The sequence below is a fragment of the Phasianus colchicus genome, chromosome 35 (assembly GCF_987193195.1).
Source record: "Phasianus colchicus chromosome 35, bPhaCol1.hap1.1, whole genome shotgun sequence".
Taxonomy (NCBI): domain Eukaryota; kingdom Metazoa; phylum Chordata; class Aves; order Galliformes; family Phasianidae; genus Phasianus; species Phasianus colchicus.
In genome coordinates, this window is record NC_143470.1 from 979,690 (window position 1) to 1,001,377 (window position 21,688).

The 21,688-nt window shown below is 55.2% G+C and overlaps 1 protein-coding gene, 1 long non-coding RNA gene and 1 pseudogene across 2 annotated transcripts; 1 reads left to right on the plus strand and 2 right to left on the minus strand.

The window, feature by feature from the left end:
• Positions 1–9,937: 9,937 nt before the first annotated feature.
• On the minus strand, positions 9,938–12,097 carry LOC149913716 (uncharacterized; annotated as a pseudogene).
• Positions 12,002–15,143, plus strand: LOC149913717 (uncharacterized). Its single transcript, XM_090129250.1, has 3 exons — positions 12,002–13,661; positions 14,182–14,293; positions 14,591–15,143. Exons 1-3 carry the CDS (start codon positions 13,262–13,264, stop codon positions 15,141–15,143), a joined length of 1,065 nt encoding a protein of 354 aa, XP_089985376.1. The 5' UTR covers positions 12,002–13,261.
• Positions 15,144–16,764: 1,621 nt separating this feature from the next.
• On the minus strand, positions 16,765–20,224 carry LOC149913718 (uncharacterized). The gene is made up of 2 exons (XR_016461048.1): positions 19,365–20,224; positions 16,765–16,882 (listed from the first exon to the last, which is right to left on the minus strand). It is a non-coding gene; the product is annotated as an uncharacterized LOC149913718 (long non-coding RNA).
• Positions 20,225–21,688: the final 1,464 nt, after the last annotated feature.

Sequence of the window (21,688 nt, forward strand, 5' to 3'; positions counted from 1 at the left end):
CTATCCTGCTTCTATCAGCGCTCCAGGCCATCCTGCAGGCTGTTGTGCAGAGCGCAGAGCTCTGCTTCCCGGCCCTGTGCTCTCCAGTACTCTCCTGTGAGTTCCACCTCCCCCAGGAATCTCCTGTTCCCAGGAACCTCAGCTGCTGCCCTGCACCCACATCTGCGTGCACATACATGTGAAGAACCACAAACCCACGTGCAAGACTTCCCCGCACACAAACCTGTGCATTTACACGCACATGCAAGCACATCCTTGCACACCAACACGCACACTCCACCCATGTGCATGCAAATGTGTGAAAAATCACAAAACCGTGTGCAAATACCTTGATGCACACATCCCTGTTCATACACACTCATGTGCAGACCCATCCCATTGCACACCCACATGCAGGAGTACAAGAGCGCAGCCCCAGCCTTGCACACAGCCATGTGCACACACACACGGAAAACTAAAAACCCAGGCCATTCTATGATTCTGTGATTCTATGATCTCTGCACACCCCTGTTTGCACACATACCTGCACTCACAGCTCTATGACCAAATGCCACTCCCACGGCTCAGCCAACACGCAGACGGTGGGAAATGTCAGGAGGAAAGATGCCCCGTTACGCTCCTTCATTCTCCTCTCTTTAATGAAGGCACTGGGGCACAGCTGTAGCCCCATCCTGAGATGAGGGTTGCTGCGGGATTCCTCGTTTGGACGCTGCAGGTTAACCTGGAGCGCAGTCTGAGGGACACTCCTCATGTGCTCTGCAGATGGAAGATGTGCCAGGAGCAAAGAAAAGACTTCCACAGGCAGCGCAGGGATGGCGTTCCTGGGCCGGGCGGAGACATACAGAGCAGTGCCCACTGCCCTGGGATCTGCAGCACTGCAGAAGGGCTCAGGGTGCAGCACTGTGGCACAATACAGTGAGGACGCCAGGTTCAGCAGCGCCAGGTGGGCTGTGGGGGTCCTGGGACGGTGATGGGGGTCCAGTCAGAAACTGTGGGGAGCTGTGAGATCCAAGGGGGTCCTGGAATGGGTAAGGGAGGTCCGAAGGAAGAAACAGGGAGGGGATAAGGAGGAAGCCCAGAGCAGGGATAAGGGTTGTTGATGGGAACTGTGGGTCGCTGTGAGGTCCTGGGCTGAGTGGGAGGGAGGAGTACCAGGTCTGAGGAGGTCCTTAATGAGCTATGGAGATCTGTGGGGGGGTGTATGAATATACATGTGGGGGACATGGGATGGATGTGGAAACAGAGCCTGCAGGAGCAGAATGCTCTTCAGGAGAAGGCAAGACATGCGCTGCAGGTGGGACACAGACTTATGGGGAGCTATGGGGACATAGAGGGAAGGGGGGGATGTGAGGAGTGGTCTGAGGTAAAAAGGTGGGGCAGTGTTGGAATGCCTTTATTTCTTCCTGAGACGGGACTGGGGGTCCCTGTAGCCCAAAGGTGGGGCCACGATCCATGACCCCACATGAGCCTAACCCCAAGATGACCACATAACCCTGTATGTGTGCGACCCCATGGCGGCACGTGACCCACAGCCCTGTGTGAACCATACCCCCACATGACCCTGGCACTCCCTGACCCTGCCTGCCCCCATCATGCTGCGACCCACTGCCACGTGGCCCCAGAACTCTGGGATCCCTGCCCCCACCATATAACACACTGAGACCCGTAACTCCCTATCACCCAACCTGACCCTACAATCCCTTCTGACCCCATTACTGTGACCCAGAACCCCATCTGACCACATAACTCTGTGCAGTGCCATCTGACCCTACGTCACCCCATAACTCTGTGACCTGCAGGACCCCCATGTGACCCACGACCCCCTGTGCTAACCCCATGTGGCCATAGAACCATCTGTGTGTGGGGAAAAGGCATCTTCTCCTCAGGGTGGGACTGCCCCAGAGCTGCCCCAAAGGCGACATGGGGTGGGCTGGAGCCGTTTCTCTGAGTTTGGAGAGATGGGAACTGTCCAAAAGGGCCAGAAGAAGGACATGAATGCTTCTGCAGGGAAACACCTGTCACAAGGTTTGGTGGCAAAGCAATCCCACCGAGACTGAGGAAGGGGCTGGAGCTTGGGTGCTGCGGTGCTGCGTGGCAATGAAGGAGACTTGAACCAGGGATGGAGCTGGGACGGACTGCAGGAAATCAACTCCTTAATGGGGACAGTGGGAGAAGAAATCCAAGTCAGCTGCAGAAGGAACAGCAGACCTCCTTACAAAAAGGCATCCCAGACTGGGGACGTTGGAGCAGTTGGGACAGTGGTAAAGAAATGGCTCCAACATCAGGTCTTGGAGCAATTACTGCAAAGACCCCGAGAAATGGACAAAGAGCTCTGATGGCAGCGCAGCACGAGGAGGAAGGAATGCATGGTGGTGCAGAAGGAGAAGGATGGAGAACAGCAGCGGTGGGATTCCCCTTTTGCACGGTCACCCACCGCTACGGGACTCTGCAACAAGAAGCTGCACCCTGCTGTGGTCAGCATGGCTGTGTGTGTCAGCTGGGTGCTGCTGGCAATCATCTGAGCTGTTACGGTCAGGAAACATTCTAACATCTGCACGGATAGCAGGATAAGTAGGATCAGAGTGAGAGCTGTGCTGTTGTTCAGCAGACAGATGCTGAGCAGAGCACAGCAGGGCCAGGATGTTCGGACCAAAGGAAGGTGGAGACTGCACACGAGGGAAGGCACAGGTGCAGGACAGAGCATGAGACACAGCAATGGCAACAGCTGTCAGAAATCCTGCCTGCCTGTCTGCATAGGAAAGCACACAATAACACCAAAAGGACCAGGTTGGCCACAGACCTCACCTAGAGAAACAGCAGAGCGGATGTGTGGCCTAGACTGCGAGCCTGCAGTCCCCAGCCAAGAGGGAACAGGAGAGCAGGGACTGCCAAGGGAGGAGAGCTACAAGAGCAGAAGGAGCTCAGTGAGCAGCTGCGCCTTTTGTCCCTCACCACAGGGAGGGACAGTGCAGAGAAGCCATAGCAATAACAGATGAGCTTTGCTGCTGCAGGGAGAGCTGTGCCTGATGGAAGAGCAGTGATGAGAGCGTTTCTTGCACAGCCCATGGGCACTTGGGGGGGATCTGCTGGGATGGGGTAAGCCCTACAAAGCTGTGGGACAGCCAAAGGACACGGATGGGAGGACCCCAAAGGGGCACTTTGGGGCAGCTATGGGGCACAGCCACACCTAGGAGCTGCCTTTACCCAACACACTGCTGGTGGTGGAACTGCTGCTGGCCACGGGCCGTGGGCAGTGATAGGGCTGTTCTGGGCTGCTCTAGGATGGCTCTGGGGCTGCTATGAAATGGGGCAGCTATGGGACACAGCCACAGCTCAGTGGGGTCGATGTTCCCACACACAGAGCTGGTGGTAAATCTGCTCTGATCATGGAACCTCTCCCATAGCCCCCCGCTGCCCCTGGACTCCCAGCTTGCCCAGCAAGATGGGGGCAAGCCGGGGGTCAGCAGATGTTATAGGCAGCTGATGTACAGCGACCCCAGAGCCACCCTGTAGCATCCCCTGAACGACCCCAGAACAGACCCATCACTGTCCACAGCCTCATCCGGGGTTGTAGTGCTCACAGGGATATGGGTCATGTGGAGCCTTGCGGTCATGCCGAGCTCTATGGGGTTTTGGGGTCATGTGGGGTTATGGATCAGGGCCCCACCTTTGGGCCACAGGGAACCCCAATCCCCTCTCAGGAAGAAATCAAAAAATGCATTCCAGCACCACCCCACATCCCCCATTCTCACCCCAAACCCCTCCCCACATGACCCCAGACCCTCTACATCCCCATGCCACCCCACGTTCCCACACCCACAAGTCCCACCTTTACCTCACACGTTGCCTTCTCCTGCGCAGCACTCTGCTCCTGCAGCCTGTGGCCCATATCCCCAGTGCTCCCACATCACTTTCACCCACATCTGTGTTGTGCAGGAAGTGCTGCAGCTCCACATTCCTCTCCAGCAGCAGCTGCCCCTGCCCCAGTATTATTTGGTTGTATGGGTTCTGGAGGGAGAAGGGGGTGAGGAGGGGCCCAGGTTGGCTACTGGGGTCCTGGAATAGTGGCAGGGGTCCTGTCAAGGACTGTGGAGGTCTCTGACGTTGCTAAGGAGCCCTGGAGGCGATAAGGGAGATCTGAAGGAGGAAATAATGGGGGTCTGCTGGAGTCTAGTGGGGAATATGGGGTGCTGCTGGGGGCTATGGAGGTATGTGAGGTTTTTGGCCAGCTGTAGTGGAGAACTTCCTAGTCTGAGGAGGTCATTAAGAGGAAATGGGGTCTGTGCAGGGCTACTGGGATCTTGCAGGGAAAGTATTGAGGGAGGAGGGAGGTGTCGGGGCTCTGAGGGAATTATGGGTGGGCTGTAATGGAAAGGTAATGGGTTATCTTGGGGAAAGCAAGGGGCAGCCATGGGGGATGGAAGGAACACCTACAGGAATGCAAGGGGAATCTGGGCTGGGGCAAGGGGACAGCTAGGGGAAGAACAGGGGAACGTCCCAGGAACTGAGTTCTTCTTTCAAATCCACATCTGCTACTTCCTGACGTAGCTGCAAGACTGCCAGAGAAGCTGCAGTACCGCTGCCCATTCTGCTGCCTGTGTCAGAAAGAGCTGCATGTTAGTGGGTGCAACTGCCACTACAAGGCCAACTCCATAATTGCAGACACAAAACCATCACCTTCAGTATCTGTTACAGGCTGACGACCGTGCCCTTGCACAGGAACCATTCCCACACAGCAAGGGAACTCCTTCACTGCCTTAGGATGCGGAAGAGGAAGAGCCCCAAAGCCTTCAAAAGATGCTATCTTGCCACCAACTTTGGAAGCTAAACACACCTTCTCCTTTGAGAATTAGCAAGATGAATCAACGCACGTTGCTGCTGGAGAGGGCTGTGCTGCATCTCCTGCTGCCATCCTTGGGTTGTCATCGTGATGCCAATCCACAGAGCACTTTGAAGGGCAGTAACCTTGCAAGAAAGAACAGAGAGCAGAGAGCTCTGCCGTGCATTTCCTGTTAGAACACAGAGATGAGCTGTACAGCCCTTGCTCTCAGAACACACACCGTTTCTCTTACCAGCTTTCCATTCCTGCACAACGCTGTTCAAACCCCTCCTCCATCTCTCCCTTCATACACAACGCACAGCCTCTCCCCAGCGACGAGCTCTGTGCTGTTTAATGCCTGTGCCATCATCGGGACCTGCAGAAGAAACCTTGCGGTTAAGAGGGTTAATTAGACAAGCGCTCTGTCTGGCAGAATTCACCATCTTAAGCACTTTAAAGAAGCGTCTTCTTGAACGCCCTGAATCTCTGTGACACATCAGGAGATGCTGAACTAAACCGGCAGCCTTCTCAAAAATGGAAGGGCTCTTCAGAGCCAGCTGGAGGGGGAACAAGATCCTAGGGGGGCTGTGGAGCTGGTAAGGGAGGTCTGAGGGAGGAAATACAGATGCCTGGATGCCTGGTGCTCAGGCACAAGCAGAAGTGCTGATGGAAAATCACCACACAGCACAGACTGAGTCGCTGGTACCTTGCAGTGAGCAAAGGCTGAGATGCACAACGTCCTCACCTGCCTGCTTCTTGGAAGTGGAGGTTCAGCAGCAGCTCCACTCGTGATTAAGTCCTCCAAAAACCTTCTTCTTTCTTCCTGATCAGGAGACTGGATAGTGAAACCTTCTCCAAAGCCATTATGAAACTATATCTGTACCTGAAGCCCAAGGAGAAAACACGTGTCAGATTTAAGACCACAAAACAGTGCTATTCTATTCCAATCAAACTTCAGTTCTGATTTAAGTTTCACGACTGGCATTTCAGCCACCCTGCTATGGATAGGTTAAACCTATGGATAGGTTATAGGGTGGGAGAGGGGGGTGAGCCTTCTAGCCCAACGTCCCCTTATAGCCTACCATCACCCTATGGCCCCACACAGCCACTTATGGAACCACATCTGCCATACACCTCCTATAGGCCCATATCTCCCTATATTCCCCCACTGCCCCCCTCAGCCCCTCTACGTCCCCCCAAAACTTCCTATAGCATAACAACCCTCTCTATAGACCCTCCCCAGCCCCCTATCATCCTATAGACGCTCCCACAGCCCACCACAAACCCCTATAGTCCCATTAACCCTTTAAAGGTCTATAACTTCCTGAAGGGAGGTTGTAGTGAGCTGGGGGTCGGCCTCTTCTCTCGTGTCATTAGTGATAGGACCAGAGGGAATGGTTTCAAGCTACTGCAGGGGAGATTCAAGCTGGACATTAGGAAGTATTACTTTTCAGAAGGGGTGATCAGGCACTGGAATGGACAGCCCATGGAGGTGTCACCGACCCTGGGGTGTTCAAGCAAAGACTGGATGTTGTGTTGAGGGACATGGTTTAGTAGGAGCTATTGGTAGTGGGTGAATGGTTGGACTGGATGATCTTTTAGGTCTTCTCCAACCTTGGTGATTCTATGATTCTATGAAAGGAAGGGGGGAGCCTTCTAGCCCCACAGCCCTTAGAGCCCACCCTAGAGCCCCCTATCACCCTATGGCCCCACACAGCCCCTTAGAGAACCATATCCCCCATACACCCCCTTGTAGTCCCATATCCCATAAGAACTCTCCTATAGCCATCCCACTACCCCTTATAGATTCCCCCAAGAGCCCCCCAGTCTTTTATACCCCTCCCATATCCCCTTATAACCCGCCTATAGTCCCCCCACATTTTCATATAGCCCCATATCACCCTATAGCCACAATAAAGCCCCCTATACTCCCATATCCCCCGTAACACTTTGATAGCCCATGCATATCCCCTTATGATCTTCCCTTACAACTGTATAGCTCCCCAAATAGCCACCGACAGTCCCACGCCCCCCCAGCTCCCATAGCACCCTATATCCCTCTATAGCCCTAAAACACCCCCTAAAGCCCCCCCAGTGCCTTATAGCCCCATATCCCCCTCTATCCCCCTCATAGCCCCCTTTTCTCCCATATCCCCCATACCACTTCTAGAGTTCCCACAGCTTGCTATTGCCCCAAATCTCCCTGTAGCCACAATAAAGCACCCTATAGCCCCACGAACCCCTATATCCACCCCTAAGGCCCCCGAAGCCCTAGAGCCCCATACCCTCCTATCACCCACGCAGCCCTATATCCCTCTACAGCCCCCCTAAAGCACCTCATAGCCCCACATCCCTCCTGATAGCCCCCCAACCCCATATTCCCCACACAGTACCTATACCCTCACATCCCCCGACACTCCCCCACATCCCCGATATTCCCCCACATTACCCCATACCCCCCCAAACCCCATATTACCCCACAGCCCCCCTGTAGCCCCCACAGCCCCTAAACTCCCACATCCCCCCGGATCTCCCCCACCGCCCCCCGGACCCACAGCTCACCTCAGCCCCGGGGGGCACCGGGAGCAGCGCCGGAGGCCTCGGGGGGGCACGGCCCGGATGCGGGCAGCAGCGCTGCGGCGGTTGGGCCCCGAGTCCTTCAGCCGTCCCAAAGCCCCGCATCCCGCGCACGGTTCCTCTCCCCGGCCCCGGCCCAAGCCGTTCTCCCGCACACCTCCGGCTTGTGCCGCTTTCCTCAGCACCGCTCCCGTCGTGCCGCGGCTCCGTCTCGGTGCTGCCCGCACAGCTCCGGCGCGCAGCGCCGGCGCCTGCGGGACCGGCGGCGTCGGAGAGGAAAGACGGCGGGCTCCGAGCCGGAGGCAACGGCCGCTCCCGCGCTCGGCGCCTCAGCCAATCGGAGCCGGCAGCGCTGCCGCCGACCAATCGGAGACCGGAGGCGGGCCGGAACTGCCGCCGACCAATGAGAGGCGCGAACGGACCGGAAGTGCCCCCAACCAATGAGAGGCCGGGGGCGGGGCGGAGCGGCTGTGGGGGCGGGGCCTCGGGGTGCTCTGTATTGCCATAGGGGATGGGATTGGGATCGGAATTGGGATCGGGGATGTGGGATTGCGATTGGGATGAGGGATTGAGATTGACAGGTGGGTGATGGGCTTGGGATGAGGGTCTGGGAATGAGATTTGGAACTGGGATTGGGATGTGGGCTGTAGGATGTGGGGTTGGGATGTTGACTGTGGGCTCGGAATGTGAGATTTGGGACTGGGCTGTGGGAATATGGATGTGGGATCTGAGGGCAGTGCTGTGATGCCTGAGGTCACCCGGAGTCACTCTGTGATCAGCCCACAGCTGTGTGTTCCAAAGAACAGCCACTGAGGTCAGGGGCAGCAGTCCAGGCAGGGAGATGCTGTGGTGGGAAGCAGGCTTGGTGCCGACGTCCTGCAGGGAAACGGGTGCAGACTGCATGGGACAGTGTAGGACAGCACGTGGTGGAGATGGCTGAGGGGCTGGCAACGCTGGAAGGCCCTGACGGAGCCACGGTCTTTGTGCAGCCGGCCGTGGATGGTATCTGTGCTACAGAGAACCGTGAGGGGACACACTGTCCTCGTGGCACTGGGGTCTCATGGCCTCCTTGTGCCCCATGCAAAGGCTCCCACTGCTCCAGGAATAGTCTCGATCCTGCATAAGGGACAGGATCTCCCTTCCAAAGGTCTGGGCATCAGGGTTTGACCTTGCTGCTCCATAAGGCAAAGGATGCTGTTCTCAGCATCACAGCCACCAGCACAGCGCCTTTGTCTCCCTGTAATCATGGCTTCCAATTATCTGCTCTAACAAGTCCCTGGGGGCCGTGTTGGCAATGGCTCTCAGCGGGGCCCATTCATACTCCCAGAAACTTCCTTCCAACTTTATCTTCCTGAGCACTTTGTGCAGTCTTCTCTCAGCACTGGAGGATGATGGACTCAGCACCAAACACCCCAAGGAGACCAGTACAACCCCGAGAGCCCTCAAGTGCTTTGTGCCTTACTGACATCTTCCTCAAGTCTTCAGAACCTGTACAGCTAACTGGAGAGCTATCAGGAGAGCATGTAAAGTGGAAGAGCCCAAAGTACATTTAATGAGTCTATTTATTAATTTATATTTCCCCCGGCATTAATAGCACATTAAGGCAGCACTCTGCAGTCCATCTTCATCCAAGGCGTCTCCTAATGAGGTTTGCTCTTTCACTGTGTGGACAGACTTTCTCCTCAGCCTCCCAAGCCCATTACTGCTCACATTGGCCCCGTGGGATTTTCATCCCTTTTCCTCACATCAGTCTTCTCTGAAATTTGCAGCTCAGTGTTGCTTTTCCTTTGCATCAACTCCCACTTGCTTTCCTCAGAGACCAGCTGCACATGGGCACAGAGGGATTCCTCCTTGTTGCCAACAAAGGGGAATCAACACGATGCAATTGAATGAACAGTAAAACACTCTCCTCAGCTGGATGCCATGTTCAAGCTGTCTGCCTTCCAGGGGGAATTTCGGTGCCAGAAGAACTTTTGACAGAGAAAGTACATACAAACACAAATAAGAAGTTGAGTAAAGAATTCATTAGACTTCTGAGATGGCCCAAGTTTCCAACTTATGGGAGCTCCTAGAGTAACCAGATAGCTGGGAGGTATCTGAAAGAACAAAGAGCAAAGGGAGGGGGAAATCTGGAGAGCAGTGGGAAGGGCACATGCCCACACTGCCTGCAGAAAACACGACCTTAGCCATGGTCATTTATTCAGGAGAGCTGGAAACACCTGCAGGGAGTGGGAGATCAAATACAGAGGTGAGACCAAGCAGGGCTAGCAGCTGCCTGTGTCCCAGCACCTGAATGCTTTTGTGTCCTCCAAACACAGTTCTGGAAAACAGTGACACAATAAATCTCCTCAAAGACTGGTATTTCCAATAAGGAGAGAAACCAGGCCCCAAAGCAGTTTAGAAACTGAGAGGTGTGTTGGCACATTTTCTGTGATTTGGATCTTTCTCTTCAGTTCTTTGTTCCAGTTTTATATTACATAACATCTTTCACACCTACAGCCTCAAAACAAACACACAAACAAACAAAACAACAGAAAAAAAACATATTTGACAGTGATAGGCCCAAGGAAAATGGTTACACACTAAAAGAGAAAATAAGATTAGATGTTAGGAGGGAATTCCTAATGTCCTTAACATCAGGTTGTGAGGCAATGGAACAGATTGCCCAGAGAAGTTGTGGATGCCCCATGCTCAAGGCAAGGACAATGACACGGGGGTTGGAACTTGATGGGCTTTAAGGTCCCTACCAATCCAAGCTATTCAATGATGTATGTTGGAAATATCCAAATACTTTATCAGGACGGTATCTCTGATAAAGCAGATTTTATTTGCAATTGCAATGGAGGGGCCTCCTGCAAGCAGGACAGCACTCAGAAAACAGCGTTACATCTTTTATTCCCTATTGCCCGATGCTTCTCTCTTTCTCCCCCAGTTCCTCATTGGCTGAATACTTTAGGTTCCCAATCTTCTCAACGCTTCACTAAACATACAAACACTGGACAAACATAGATCTCTGCTGGCTAAGTGTAAACTTCTAATTAATTAATTAACTTCTGACCCTCACTCCACACTTGGTTATTGTTTCTGGATATCTGCTTGACCTCCCTTGCATAGAGATAAGCTCGGAAGGAGGAAAGTTCTTCTACAAACCAGTTGCCCTTTTTAGTATCTAATGCAGAAACAACATTCCATTCCCACAGACACCACAGAGTGACGTCCGCTCAGAAATTGTACAAAGACAAGTGATAGCTGGCAACCTACTGCTGGGAACCTGTTTTGGCAGGGGTGGTGAACGTGGTGAACCCCCGCTGGTCCCTTCCAACCCCTACGATCCCGGGTTCTACTTTCTGTTCACAAATCTGATGTCATCCAATCCAACGTCCCGCTTTCTTAACTCAGCCGATATCCCCTCTTCGTTCCTCTTCCTTCCTTCAGGTGATCCTGCCCACAATGTCCATGTGAAATGTCTCATCCTGCTTGGAAGGCTGTGAGGAAAGCAAATCTCTGGGATCCCCCAAACAAAGCACTCCCTGCCCGGCAGGGTCGCGGGAGCCATGGAGTCATGACTGTGACACAGAGGATCAATGCCGGCTAATTTATGGAGCGTTCTAACAAGGAATCAACGACTTCCAGGCAAAACTAAGCAACTTTCTGACCACAGGTCATCAGCGTTACGGGTAGAGTACTTTGGAACAGTACTTGTTTCCGTATCTCCTTCTTGAACATCACTTCAGGCAACGGCCACTAAAGGAAAACAAGTAATACTACACTGAGAGCAAAGAAAAGGAGAGAGAGAAAACAGTGAGCGGTCAGCGCTCCCACCCGGGGCGGGCAGCAGGCTGCTGGTGCCAGCATCACAATGGGCAGCGGCCAGCACCGGCCACGCTGTCATCGCGTCACCATGGCGACGTTTGTGACACGGGCACCCGGGAGGGGTATGTAGGCAGAGCACGCTGGTGGGTCCTGCATCCTGAAGGAGCATCTGGCAGAGAGCAGACGCATCTGAAGGATGAGCTCCGGCATGGCTGGCGCCAACAAGGAGCAAGCCGCCGGCACGAGGCGGAACGGGATGAGCGAGGTCGGCCCCGCAGCGAGGCGTGCCTCCAGACCGACACGCGCCGACACCGAAGGTACACGGGTCCACAGCCAACCTTGGCACGAGATGACACTTTCCATCTGCCACCTCGCTCCTGCCTGGCAGCGGTAGCGGTGCTGGGAAGCGGCAGATGCAGAGTGTGACCTGCTTTTCCTTTGCCCTCCAGAGCGAGTTGCCGTCTGGGATGCGGTGGCCGCCTACGTACGGGAGCAGCTGCTGCTGCAGAAGGTGTGTTGGCTGTCGGGTTCCTCCTCTCCCCATCCAGCTCAGCCTGGACTTCCTCTGAGTCTCCCCCTCCACAGAAAGCAGGAAACTGCCCCCACATTTCTCTCCTGGGCATCCCACGGGCTTCCTGCAACTCCTGCACGATCACTTGTGCCGGGCACTGTCTATCTCAGGGCTGATGCCTGTCTCTGGAAGCCTCTGGATCCCACGAGGCTGCTTCTGCCCTGCCTGCTGTGCTGCATTTGGGAGGGCGAGGGGAAGGAGAGGACTGCGCAGCCCCTTCCCAAAGCCATTCCCGATGCCCTGGCTTGTGCCTCTGAACAGCGGCAGAGGGCTGTCCCTACCTTGGACCCCTTCGGCTCTTCCTCCAGCCGTCCCATAACCCTTCCGCCCTTCCTTTCTCTCCCACTTGCAGGGGGTCTGGATTCCCACCTTTGGCTTCTTTGACACCATCTCCAAAGACATCCGGACTGAGGACGGGACGGTGACTCTGCAGTGGCCCGTGTTTCACCTGGCTACAAACCTCATAGCCACGCACCACCTCAAGGCCCACAGGGAGTCCCTGCCAGGTAGGAGGGGGGATTAAACTTTTGCTGGCTTCATGGACAGGGCAAACGGCCACCACCTCCATTCTCAAAAGCAAACCTCTCCCTCTGAGCAGCCCGTCCAAATATGGGGCCGTTCTGGCTGATGTCCACCAGAAGCACTTCTAGGGAAGAACCTGTGGAAAACCACCCGTATCATCAACTCCGTCCCTCGCATTTTTCAGTCCATAGGAAGGTGGAGCCGCTGAAATACAGCAAGGTGGCCGCAGCTGCTTCTCTGAGCTGGCAGACACTCCGGACTTGCATTCAAAGCACCGTGTCCCTGCTCTCCGGCTGCCTGCAGAATGGGGAGAACGTTGCCGTTGTCCTCAAGGACATCGGCGTGCTCCTCATTGACGGACTGACCTTCCAAATGAAATTCTACTACGACTTCCTCGAGAAGCTGTCAGGGAAAGAGAAATTCAGAAGAGCTGCTTTCAAGGTGAGCTGTAGTTTCTCCATGACCCAGGCAGAGCTGTGACACCTGCTGTGCCCGCACACGGCCCACCAGGATCTGGCCAGCTGCTCAGGCCGTACAAGTGCTGTGCTGCTGTCAGCTCTCCCCGCCTTGGGCTCCTCGTGTCCCCAGGACCTCAGCCGTGACGAGGACATCCCACATCCTCCCCCTTTCTCCCCTGCAGGCCCCCTGGCTGCTGGACACGGTGGTGTCCCGGATGGCACCGGTGGCCTCCCTGGCGCTCTCTGGCTGCCTTGTCGTCTTTCCCAAGTGAGTATGTTGGTGGCTGTAGCTGCTGCTTGATGCAGCTGCTCAGCTCTCATTCCATCACGCTTGCTCCTTGTGTCCACGACTGTCCTGCCCATGAGCATATGTCCTACAGTCATGGAAGGATTTCAGCTGGAAGGAACCCCGAAAGGGCACCTAGTCCCACTCCCCTGCAGGGAACAGGCACACCTACCGCCAGATGAGGTTGCTCCGAGCCCGGTCCAGCCCGACCTTGAATGCCCATCCGGGCACCCACCACCTCTCTGGGCAAGATGTTCCGGTGCCTGCCACCCTTCTGTCAAAACCTTCTTCCTTATATCCAATCTAAATCTTCCCTCCTGCCTTTTGAAACTATTTCCCCCTCACTTATCCCGACTGATGCTGCTGAAGACTTTAGAAAGTCATGTGCTTCATGCAGCATGAAAATGTGCCTGGGAGCAGACAACCAGAGAGCAACAAGGATTGCTGGAGCGCTGCGTCACACCGGTTGCTGTCTTCTCGTCACGTACAGGTTTCAAATGGAGTTTGTTCCCAAACCACCGCCCGCAATAAGACGCAGGTCCTCACGAAGCCTCCCTGGTCCGGAGAAACCAAAGAAAGAAGAGACTTTGCCACCTCTCGTCCAGGGCAAGAAAGGTAAAGCAGCTGCCAGCTCCTTTCCGCGGCACGGGCAGCATACTTGAGATGGGAAATCCCCTGCTGAACATCAGCCAAGGGCTCTGACTTGTGTCAAAGCTTCACGCCAGCTCAGCACGGCCTCTTCCCAAACTAAGGAATTGTTGGCCTCTCCCAAACTAAGGCGCTGAGCGTGACGTGCCCCCATCCCTGGCTATGGCAGGAGGATGTGCGGATCTTAGGCCCTGCCCTCCCCCAGTGGAAGGATACGGTCCCCAAAAGTCACTCTGCCACCTCATCGTCACCACCCAGCTCCTCTTTCCCAAAGCCAACGTCACTAATGCAGTCCCAAAACAGAGCTGAATTGCAGAGAGGAGGAGTGGGGCCAGGGATGGTGTCAGGAAGGGTACGAAGGCGGTGCAGATGTCAGCAGTGGGGGGAGCAGAGCGTCCCTCTCAGATGTTCTGGGAACAGGCCTGAGAGCCCCTTGTGAGTGAGCCAAAGGGTTTACGGTGAATCTCCTCTGCCTTCTCCATTCCAGTGAGATTTGCTGACCGTCCAACCTTCATCAAACGCTTGAGCACAGACAGCGTTGATGGAGGACACCTCAGAAGGATAAGGAGCTCACTGCTGAAGGAGAGCTCCAAGGCCAGGTGAGGCTGGAGGCTCTGGGCTGGGATGTGCATGGGGGTGACACAGCGAGAGCCCGTTCCCTAGCCCCAAAGGGTCACTGTTGGTGGCCGCCCAACAGTGCTGAACGCAGCACCCACCGTGCTGGGATGGGGACGCCAGGAGCCCCCCTCTCCGCATCCCAGGAGAGTCACGGGGCAGCCGCTGAGCTGTCTGTGGGGAGGGCTGCGTTGCAGCCAAGGCTCCTGGCTCAGGCTTGCAGCATGCGGCCCCAAAGCCATCAGCCACTCACGCGGACCCCTCCCGCTCTGTCCTTTCAGTCCGCTGCCACCCATCCGGAGGGCGTCTGAAGCCCAAGAGCAGCCGGTGACCTGCGAGCTGCAGGGGGAGGCAGTACCATCAAGCAAACAAGACCAGCGCCGAACACTGGGAACCAAACACGTGAGCTTCCTTGATGAAGTGCAGGAAGCAGGAAAAGCCCATCGTGAGGATGCGGTGCAAAAATTGCAGACAGCCAAGGCCGCACCCCCTCAGATCACCTTGAGGCCAGCAACACCTTTCAGAAGCGACTCAAGAAGATCTTCCACAAGGGCTGAGTCTACAGAGCCTCAAGGCCGACCATCCAGGCTCCCACTGACTTGTGACTCGGTGAAACTTCTCAGGCAGAGGGCAAGGAAGATCAGGACAGTGCAGGATGCACTGGGGCAGATGGCAGCATCACCACTTCGTGGGGAGTCCAGGCTGCCTGAGGAGTCTTCCATCACCCGACCTGGACTGCTGCCACCCATAAAAGAAGAAACGGGGTCTCCCGAGTGCCAGCCTCCAAAGACCAAACCCCCAGTCCGCAGGAAGGCCACACCCTACCCACGCTGATGCGGGCATGGGGTGCCCACGACACACACAGCTCCACTGGAGGCTGCAAAACAGATGCGTCAATCCCATCTGCATCACATCTAATACTAACCAGGCTGCCCAGGGCCCCATCCGACCTGGCCTTGAACACCTCCAGGGACGGGGCATCCACAACCTCTCCGGGCAGCCTGTTCCAGTATCCCACCACTCTCTCTGGAAAGAACAATCCAATCTGGCATCCAATCTTCAACTCAAAACCACTTCCCCTTGGCCTGCCATTAGCTACACCATCAAAGAGTTGACTCCCCTCCTGTTTGTAGGCTCCCTTTATGTACTGGAAGGCTGCAAGGAGGTCACCCCGCTGCCTTCCCTTCTCCAGGCCAACAAGGAGATCTAGAGTGAAATGTAGAGGGGCAAAACCATCAATAAAGCCTTATCAGGGGCCTACCCTTTAAAAACCTCCAGAACGCCTGTGACAGTGTCATTGCGCCTTTTGACGCCAGCTCTTGTGCTGGTGGAGGGAGAAAGAATTGCGAGAGGGCATCAGAGCGTCTCACGGTGCTTTGATGCCCAGGGAAATCCAGCACAGTCTCTTCTGTCTTATCTGGATCACAACTTACAGGCTTTTGGCCTGGCAGGGCCCCTTTGGCCGGCTTGGAGAGGTCTGCAAATGCAGAGCTCCATGGGCCAGCCGGCCGGCCACCTCTCGCCTGGCAGTGCTCCCCTGAACGGCCAGCCGGCTTTCGGCCTGGCCCAACTGGCCGGCCAGGAGGCTTCAGGCCTCGGAAGGCTTCCCCAGCCAGTCAGCCAGCTTCACCAGAGATTCCGGATCTCCCTCAAGGCCTGAGTGCAGCCGCTCCACGCAGCCCCAAGGCAGACCATCCAGGCTGCCACAGCTGCCTCGTGGAGCACTCCAACTGCCCAGGCAGAGCACCAAGAAGAGCAGGCCTGGCAGGCTGCCCCCAGCCGACTGGCCTTTGATCTTCATTAGGCCTTGTTCTGCTGTGGAGGACAGGTGGAAGCAATTCACTTGTCTGGCAAAGGGTGGAGCCTGGTTCCAGCCCTCCCTACCCTCACGTAGGGGCTGGCTGCCAGCTGTGAGGGCTGTCAGCATGGAGGTGTGTTCTTTGTTGGTGTTCTGTGTGCCCTGATCTTCTCGTGGCCTCCTTGTGCCCCATGCAAAGGCTCCCACTGCCCCAGGAATAGTCTCGATCCTGCATAAGGGACAGGATCTCCCTTCCAAAGGCCCGGGCATCAGGGTTTGGCCTTTCTGCTCCATAAGGCAAAGGATGCTGTTCTCAGCATCACAGCCACCAGCACAGCGCCTTTGTCTCCCTGTAATCATGGCTTCCAATTATCTGCTCTAACAAGTCCCTGGGGGCCGTGTTGGCAATGGCTCTCAGCGGGGCCCATTCATACTCCCAGAAACTTCCTCCTGACTTTATCTTCCTGAGCACTTTGTGCAGTCTTCTCTCAGCACTGGAGGATGATGGACTCAGCACCAAACACCCCAAGGAGACCAGTACAACCCCAAGAGCCCTCAAGTGCTTTGTGCCTTCCTGACATCTTCCTCAAGTCTTCAGAACCTGTACAGATAGCTGGAGAGCTATCAGGAGTGCATGTAAAGTGGAAGAGCCCAAAGTACATTTAATGAGTCTATTTATTAATTTATATTTCCCCCGGCATTAATAGCACATTAAGGCAGCACTCTGCAGTCCATCTTCATCCAAGGCATCTCCTAATGAGGTTTGCTCATGGGGCTATGGGGACATAGAGGGAAGGGTGGGATGTGAGGAGTGGTTTGAGGCAAAAAGGTGGGGCGGTGTAGGAATGCCTTTATTTCTTCCTGAGATGGGACTGGGGGTCCCTGTAGCCCAAAGGTGGGGCCACGATCCATGACCCCACATGAGCCAAACCCCAAGATGACCACATAACCCTGTGTGTGCGTGACCCCATGGCAGCGTGTGACCCACAGCCCTGTGTGAACCATACCCCCACACGACCCTGGGACTCCCTGACCCTGCCTGCCCCCATCACGCTGCGACCCACTGCCATGTGGCCCCAGAACTCTGGGATCCCTGCCCCCACCTCACCCCCACCATATAACACTCTGAGACCCGTAACTCCCTATCACCCAACCTGACCCTACCATCCCTTCTGACCCCATTGCTCTGACCCAGAACCCCATATGACCACATAACTCTGTGCAGTGCCATCTGACCCTACGTCACCCCATAACTCTGTGACCTGCATGACCCCCCTGTGACCCACGACCTCCTGTGCTAACCCCATGTGGCCATAGAACCATCTGTGTGTGGGGAAAAGGCATCTTCTCCTTGGGGGGGGACTGCCCCAGAGCTGCCCCAAAGGCGACATGGGGTGGGCTGCAGCCGTTTCCCTCAGTTTGGAGAGATGGGAACTGTCCAAAAGAGCCAGAAGGAGGACATGAATGCTTCTGCAGGGAAACACCTGTCACAAGGTTTGGTGACAAAGCAATCCCACCGAGACTAAGGAAGGGGCTGGAGCTTGGGTGCTGCGTGGCAACGAAGGAGACTTGAACCAGGGATAGAGCTGGGATGGACTGCAGGAAATCAACTCCTTAATGGGGACAGTGGGAGAAGAAATCCAAGTCAGCTGCAGAAGGAACAGCAGACCTCCTTACAAAAAGGCATCCCAGACTGGGGACGTTGGAGCAGTAGGGACAGTGGTAAAGAAATGGCTCCAACATCAGGTCTTGGAGCAATTACTGCAAAGACCCCGAGAAATGGACAAAGAGCTCTGATGGCAGCGCAGCACGAGGAGGAAGGAATGCATGGTGGTGCAGAAGGAGAAGGATGGAGAACAGCAGCGGTGGGATTCCCCTTTTGCACGGTCACCCACCGCTACGGGACTCTGCAACAAGAAGCTGCACCCTGCTGTGGTCAGCACGGCTGTGCTGAGCTGTTACGGTCAGGAAACATTCTAACATCTGCACGGATAGCAGGATAGGTAGGATCAGAGTGAGAGCTGTGCTGTTGTTCAGCAGACAGATGCTGAGCAGAGCACAGCAGGACCAGGATGTTCGGACCAAAGTAAGGTGGAGACTGCACACGAGGGAAGGCACAGGTGCAGGACAAAGCATGAGACACAGCAATGGCAACAGCTGTCAGAAATCCTGCCTGCCTGTCTGCATAGGAAAGAAAACAATCACACCAAAAGGACCAGGTTGGCCACAGACCTCACCTAGAGAAACAGCAGAGCGGATGCGTGGCCTAGACTGTGAGCCTGCAGTCCCCAGCCAAGAGGGAACAGGAGAGCAGGGACTGCCAAGGGAGGAGAGCTACAGGAGCAGAAGGAGCTCAGTGAGCAGCTGCGCCTTTTCTCCCTCACCACAAGGAGGGAGAGTGCAGAGAAGCCATAGCAATAACAGATGAGCTTTGCTGCTGCAGGGAGAGCTGTGCCTGATGGAAGAGCAGTGATGAGAGCGTTTCTTGCACAGCCCATGGGCACTTGGGGGGATCTGCAGGGATGGGGGAAGCCCTACAAAGCTGTGGGACAGACAAAGGACACGGATGGGAGGACCCCAAAGGGGCACTTTGGGGCAGCTATGGGGCACAGCCACACCTAGGAGCTGCCTTTACCCAACACACTGCTGGTGGTGGAACTGCTGCTGGCCACGGGCCGTGGGCAGTGATGGGGCTGTTCTGGGCTGCTCTAGGATGGCTCTGGGGCTGCTATGAAATGGGGCAGCTATGGGACACAGCCACAGCTCAGTGGGGTTGATGTTCCCGCACACAGAGCTGGTGGTGAATCTGCTCTGATCATGGAACCTCTTCCATAGCCCCCCGGACTCCCAGCTTGCCCAGCAAGATGGGGGCAAGCCGGGGGTCAGCGGATGTTATAGGCAGCTGATGTACAGCGACCCCAGAGCCACCCTGTAGCGTCCCCTGAACGACCCCAGAACAGACCCATCACTGTCCACAGCCTCATCCGGGGTTGTAGTGCTCACAGGGATATGGGTCATGTGGAGCCTTGCGGTCATGCCGAGCTCTATGGGGTTTTGGGGTCATGTGGGGTTATGGATCAGGGCCCCACCTTTGGGCCACAGGGAACCCCAATCCCCTCTCAGGAAGAAATCAAAAAATGCATTCCAGCACCACCCCACATCTCCCATTCTCACCCCAAACCCCTCCCCACATGACCCCAGACCCTCTACATCCCCATGCCACCCCACGTTCCCACACCCACAAGTCCCACCTTTACCTCACACGTTGCCTTCTCCTGCGCAGCACTCTGCTCCTGCAGCCTGTGGCCCATATCCCCAGTGCTCCCACATCACTTTCACCCACATCTGTGTTGTGCAGGAAGTGCTGCAGCTCCACATTCCTCTCCAGCAGCAGCTGCCCCTGCCCCAGTATTATTTGGTTGTATGGGTTCTGGAGGGAGAAGGGGGTGAGGAGGGGCCCAGGTTGGCTATTGGGGTCCTGGAATAGTGGCAGGGGTCCTGTCAAGGACTGTGGAGGTCTCTGACGTTGCTAAGGAGCCCTGGAGGCGATAAGGGAGATCTGAGGGAGGAAATAATGGGGGTCTGCTGGAGTCTAGTGGGGAATATGGGGTGCTGCTGGGGGCTATGGAGGTCTGTGAGGTTTTTGGCCAGCTGTAGTGGAGAAGTTCCTAGTCTGAGGAGGTCATTAAGAGGAAATGGGGTCTGTGCTGGGCTACTGGGATCTTGCAGGGAAAGTATTGAGGGAGGAGGGAGGTGTCGGGGCTCTGAGGGAATTATGGGTGGGCTGTAAAGGAAAGGTAATGGGTTATCTTGGGGAAAGCAAGGGGCAGCCATGGGGGATGGAAGGAACACCTACAGGAATGCAAGGGGAATCTGGGCTGGGGCAAGGGGACGGCTAGGGGAAGAACAGGGGAACGTCCCAGGAACTGAGTTCTTCTTTCAAATCCACATCTGCTACTTCCTGACGTAGCTGCAAGACTGCCAGAGAAGCTGCAGTACCGCTGCCCATTCAGCTGCCTGTGTCAGAAAGAGCTGCATGTTAGTGGGTGCAACTGCCACTACAAGGCCAACTCCATAATTGCAGACACAAAACCATCACCTTCAGTATCTGTTACAGGCTGACGACCGTGCCCTTGCACAGGAACCATTCCCACACAGCAAGGGAACTCCTTCACTGCCTTAGGATGCGGAAGAGGAAGAGCCCCAAAGCCTTCACAAGATGCTATCTTGCCACCAACTTTGGAAGCTACACACACCTTCTCCTTTGAGAATTAGCAAGATGAATCAATGCACGTTGCTGCTGGAGAGGGCTGTGCTGCATCTCCTGCTGCCATCCTTGGGTTGTCATCGTGATGCCAATCCACAGAGCACTTTGAAGGGCAGTAACCTTGCAAGAAAGAACAGAGAGCAGAGAGCTCTGCCGTGCATTTCCTGTTAGAACACAGAGATGAGCTGTACAGCCCTTGCTCTCAGAACACACACCGTTTCTCTTACCAGCTTTCCATTCCTGCACAACGCTGTTCAAACCCCTCCTCCATCTCTCCCTTCATACACAACGCACAGCCTCTCCCCAGCGACGAGCTCTGTGCTGTTTAATGCCTGTGCCATCATCGGGACCTACAGAAGAAACCTTGCGGTTAAGAGGGTTAATTAGACAAGCGCTCTGTCTGGCAGAATTCACCATCTTAAGCACTTTAAAGAAGCGTCTTCTTGAACGCCCTGAATCTCTGTGACACATCAGGAGATGCTGAACTAAACCGGCAGCCTTCTCAAAAATGGAAGGGCTCTTCAGAGCCAGCTGGAGGGGGAACAAGATCCTAGGGGGGCTGTGGAGCTGGTAAGGGAGGTCTGAGGGAGGAAATACAGATGCCTGGATGCCTGGTGCTCAGGCACAAGCAGAAGTGCTGATGGAAAATCACCACACAGCACAGACTGAGTCGCTGGTACCTTGCAGTGAGCAAAGGCTGAGATGCACAACGTCCTCACCTGCCTGCTTCTTGGAAGTGGAGGTTCAGCAGCAGCTCCACTCGTGATTAAGTCCTCCAAAAACCTTCTTCTTTCTTCCTGATCAGGAGACTGGATAGTGAAACCTTCTCCAAAGCCATTATGAAACTATATCTGTACCTGAAGCCCAAGGAGAAAACACGTGTCAGATTTAAGACCACAAAACAGTGCTATTCTATTCCAATCAAACTTCAGTTCTGATTTAAGTTTCACGACTGGCATTTCAGCCACCCTGCTATGGATAGGTTAAACCTATGGATAGGTTATAGGGTGGGAGAGGAGGGTGAGCCTTCTAGCCCAACGTCCCCTTATAGCCTACCATCACCCTATGGCCCCACACAGCCACTTATGGAACCACATCTGCCATACACCTCCTATAGGCCCATATCTCCCTATATTCCCCCACTGCCCCCCTCAGCCCCTCTACGTCCCCCCAAAACTTCCCATAGCATAATAACCCTCTCTATAGACCCTCCCCAGCCCCCTATCATCCTATAGACCCTCCCATTGCCCACCACAAACCCCTATAGTCCCATTAACCCTTTAAAGGTCTATAACTTCCTGAAGGGAGGTTGTA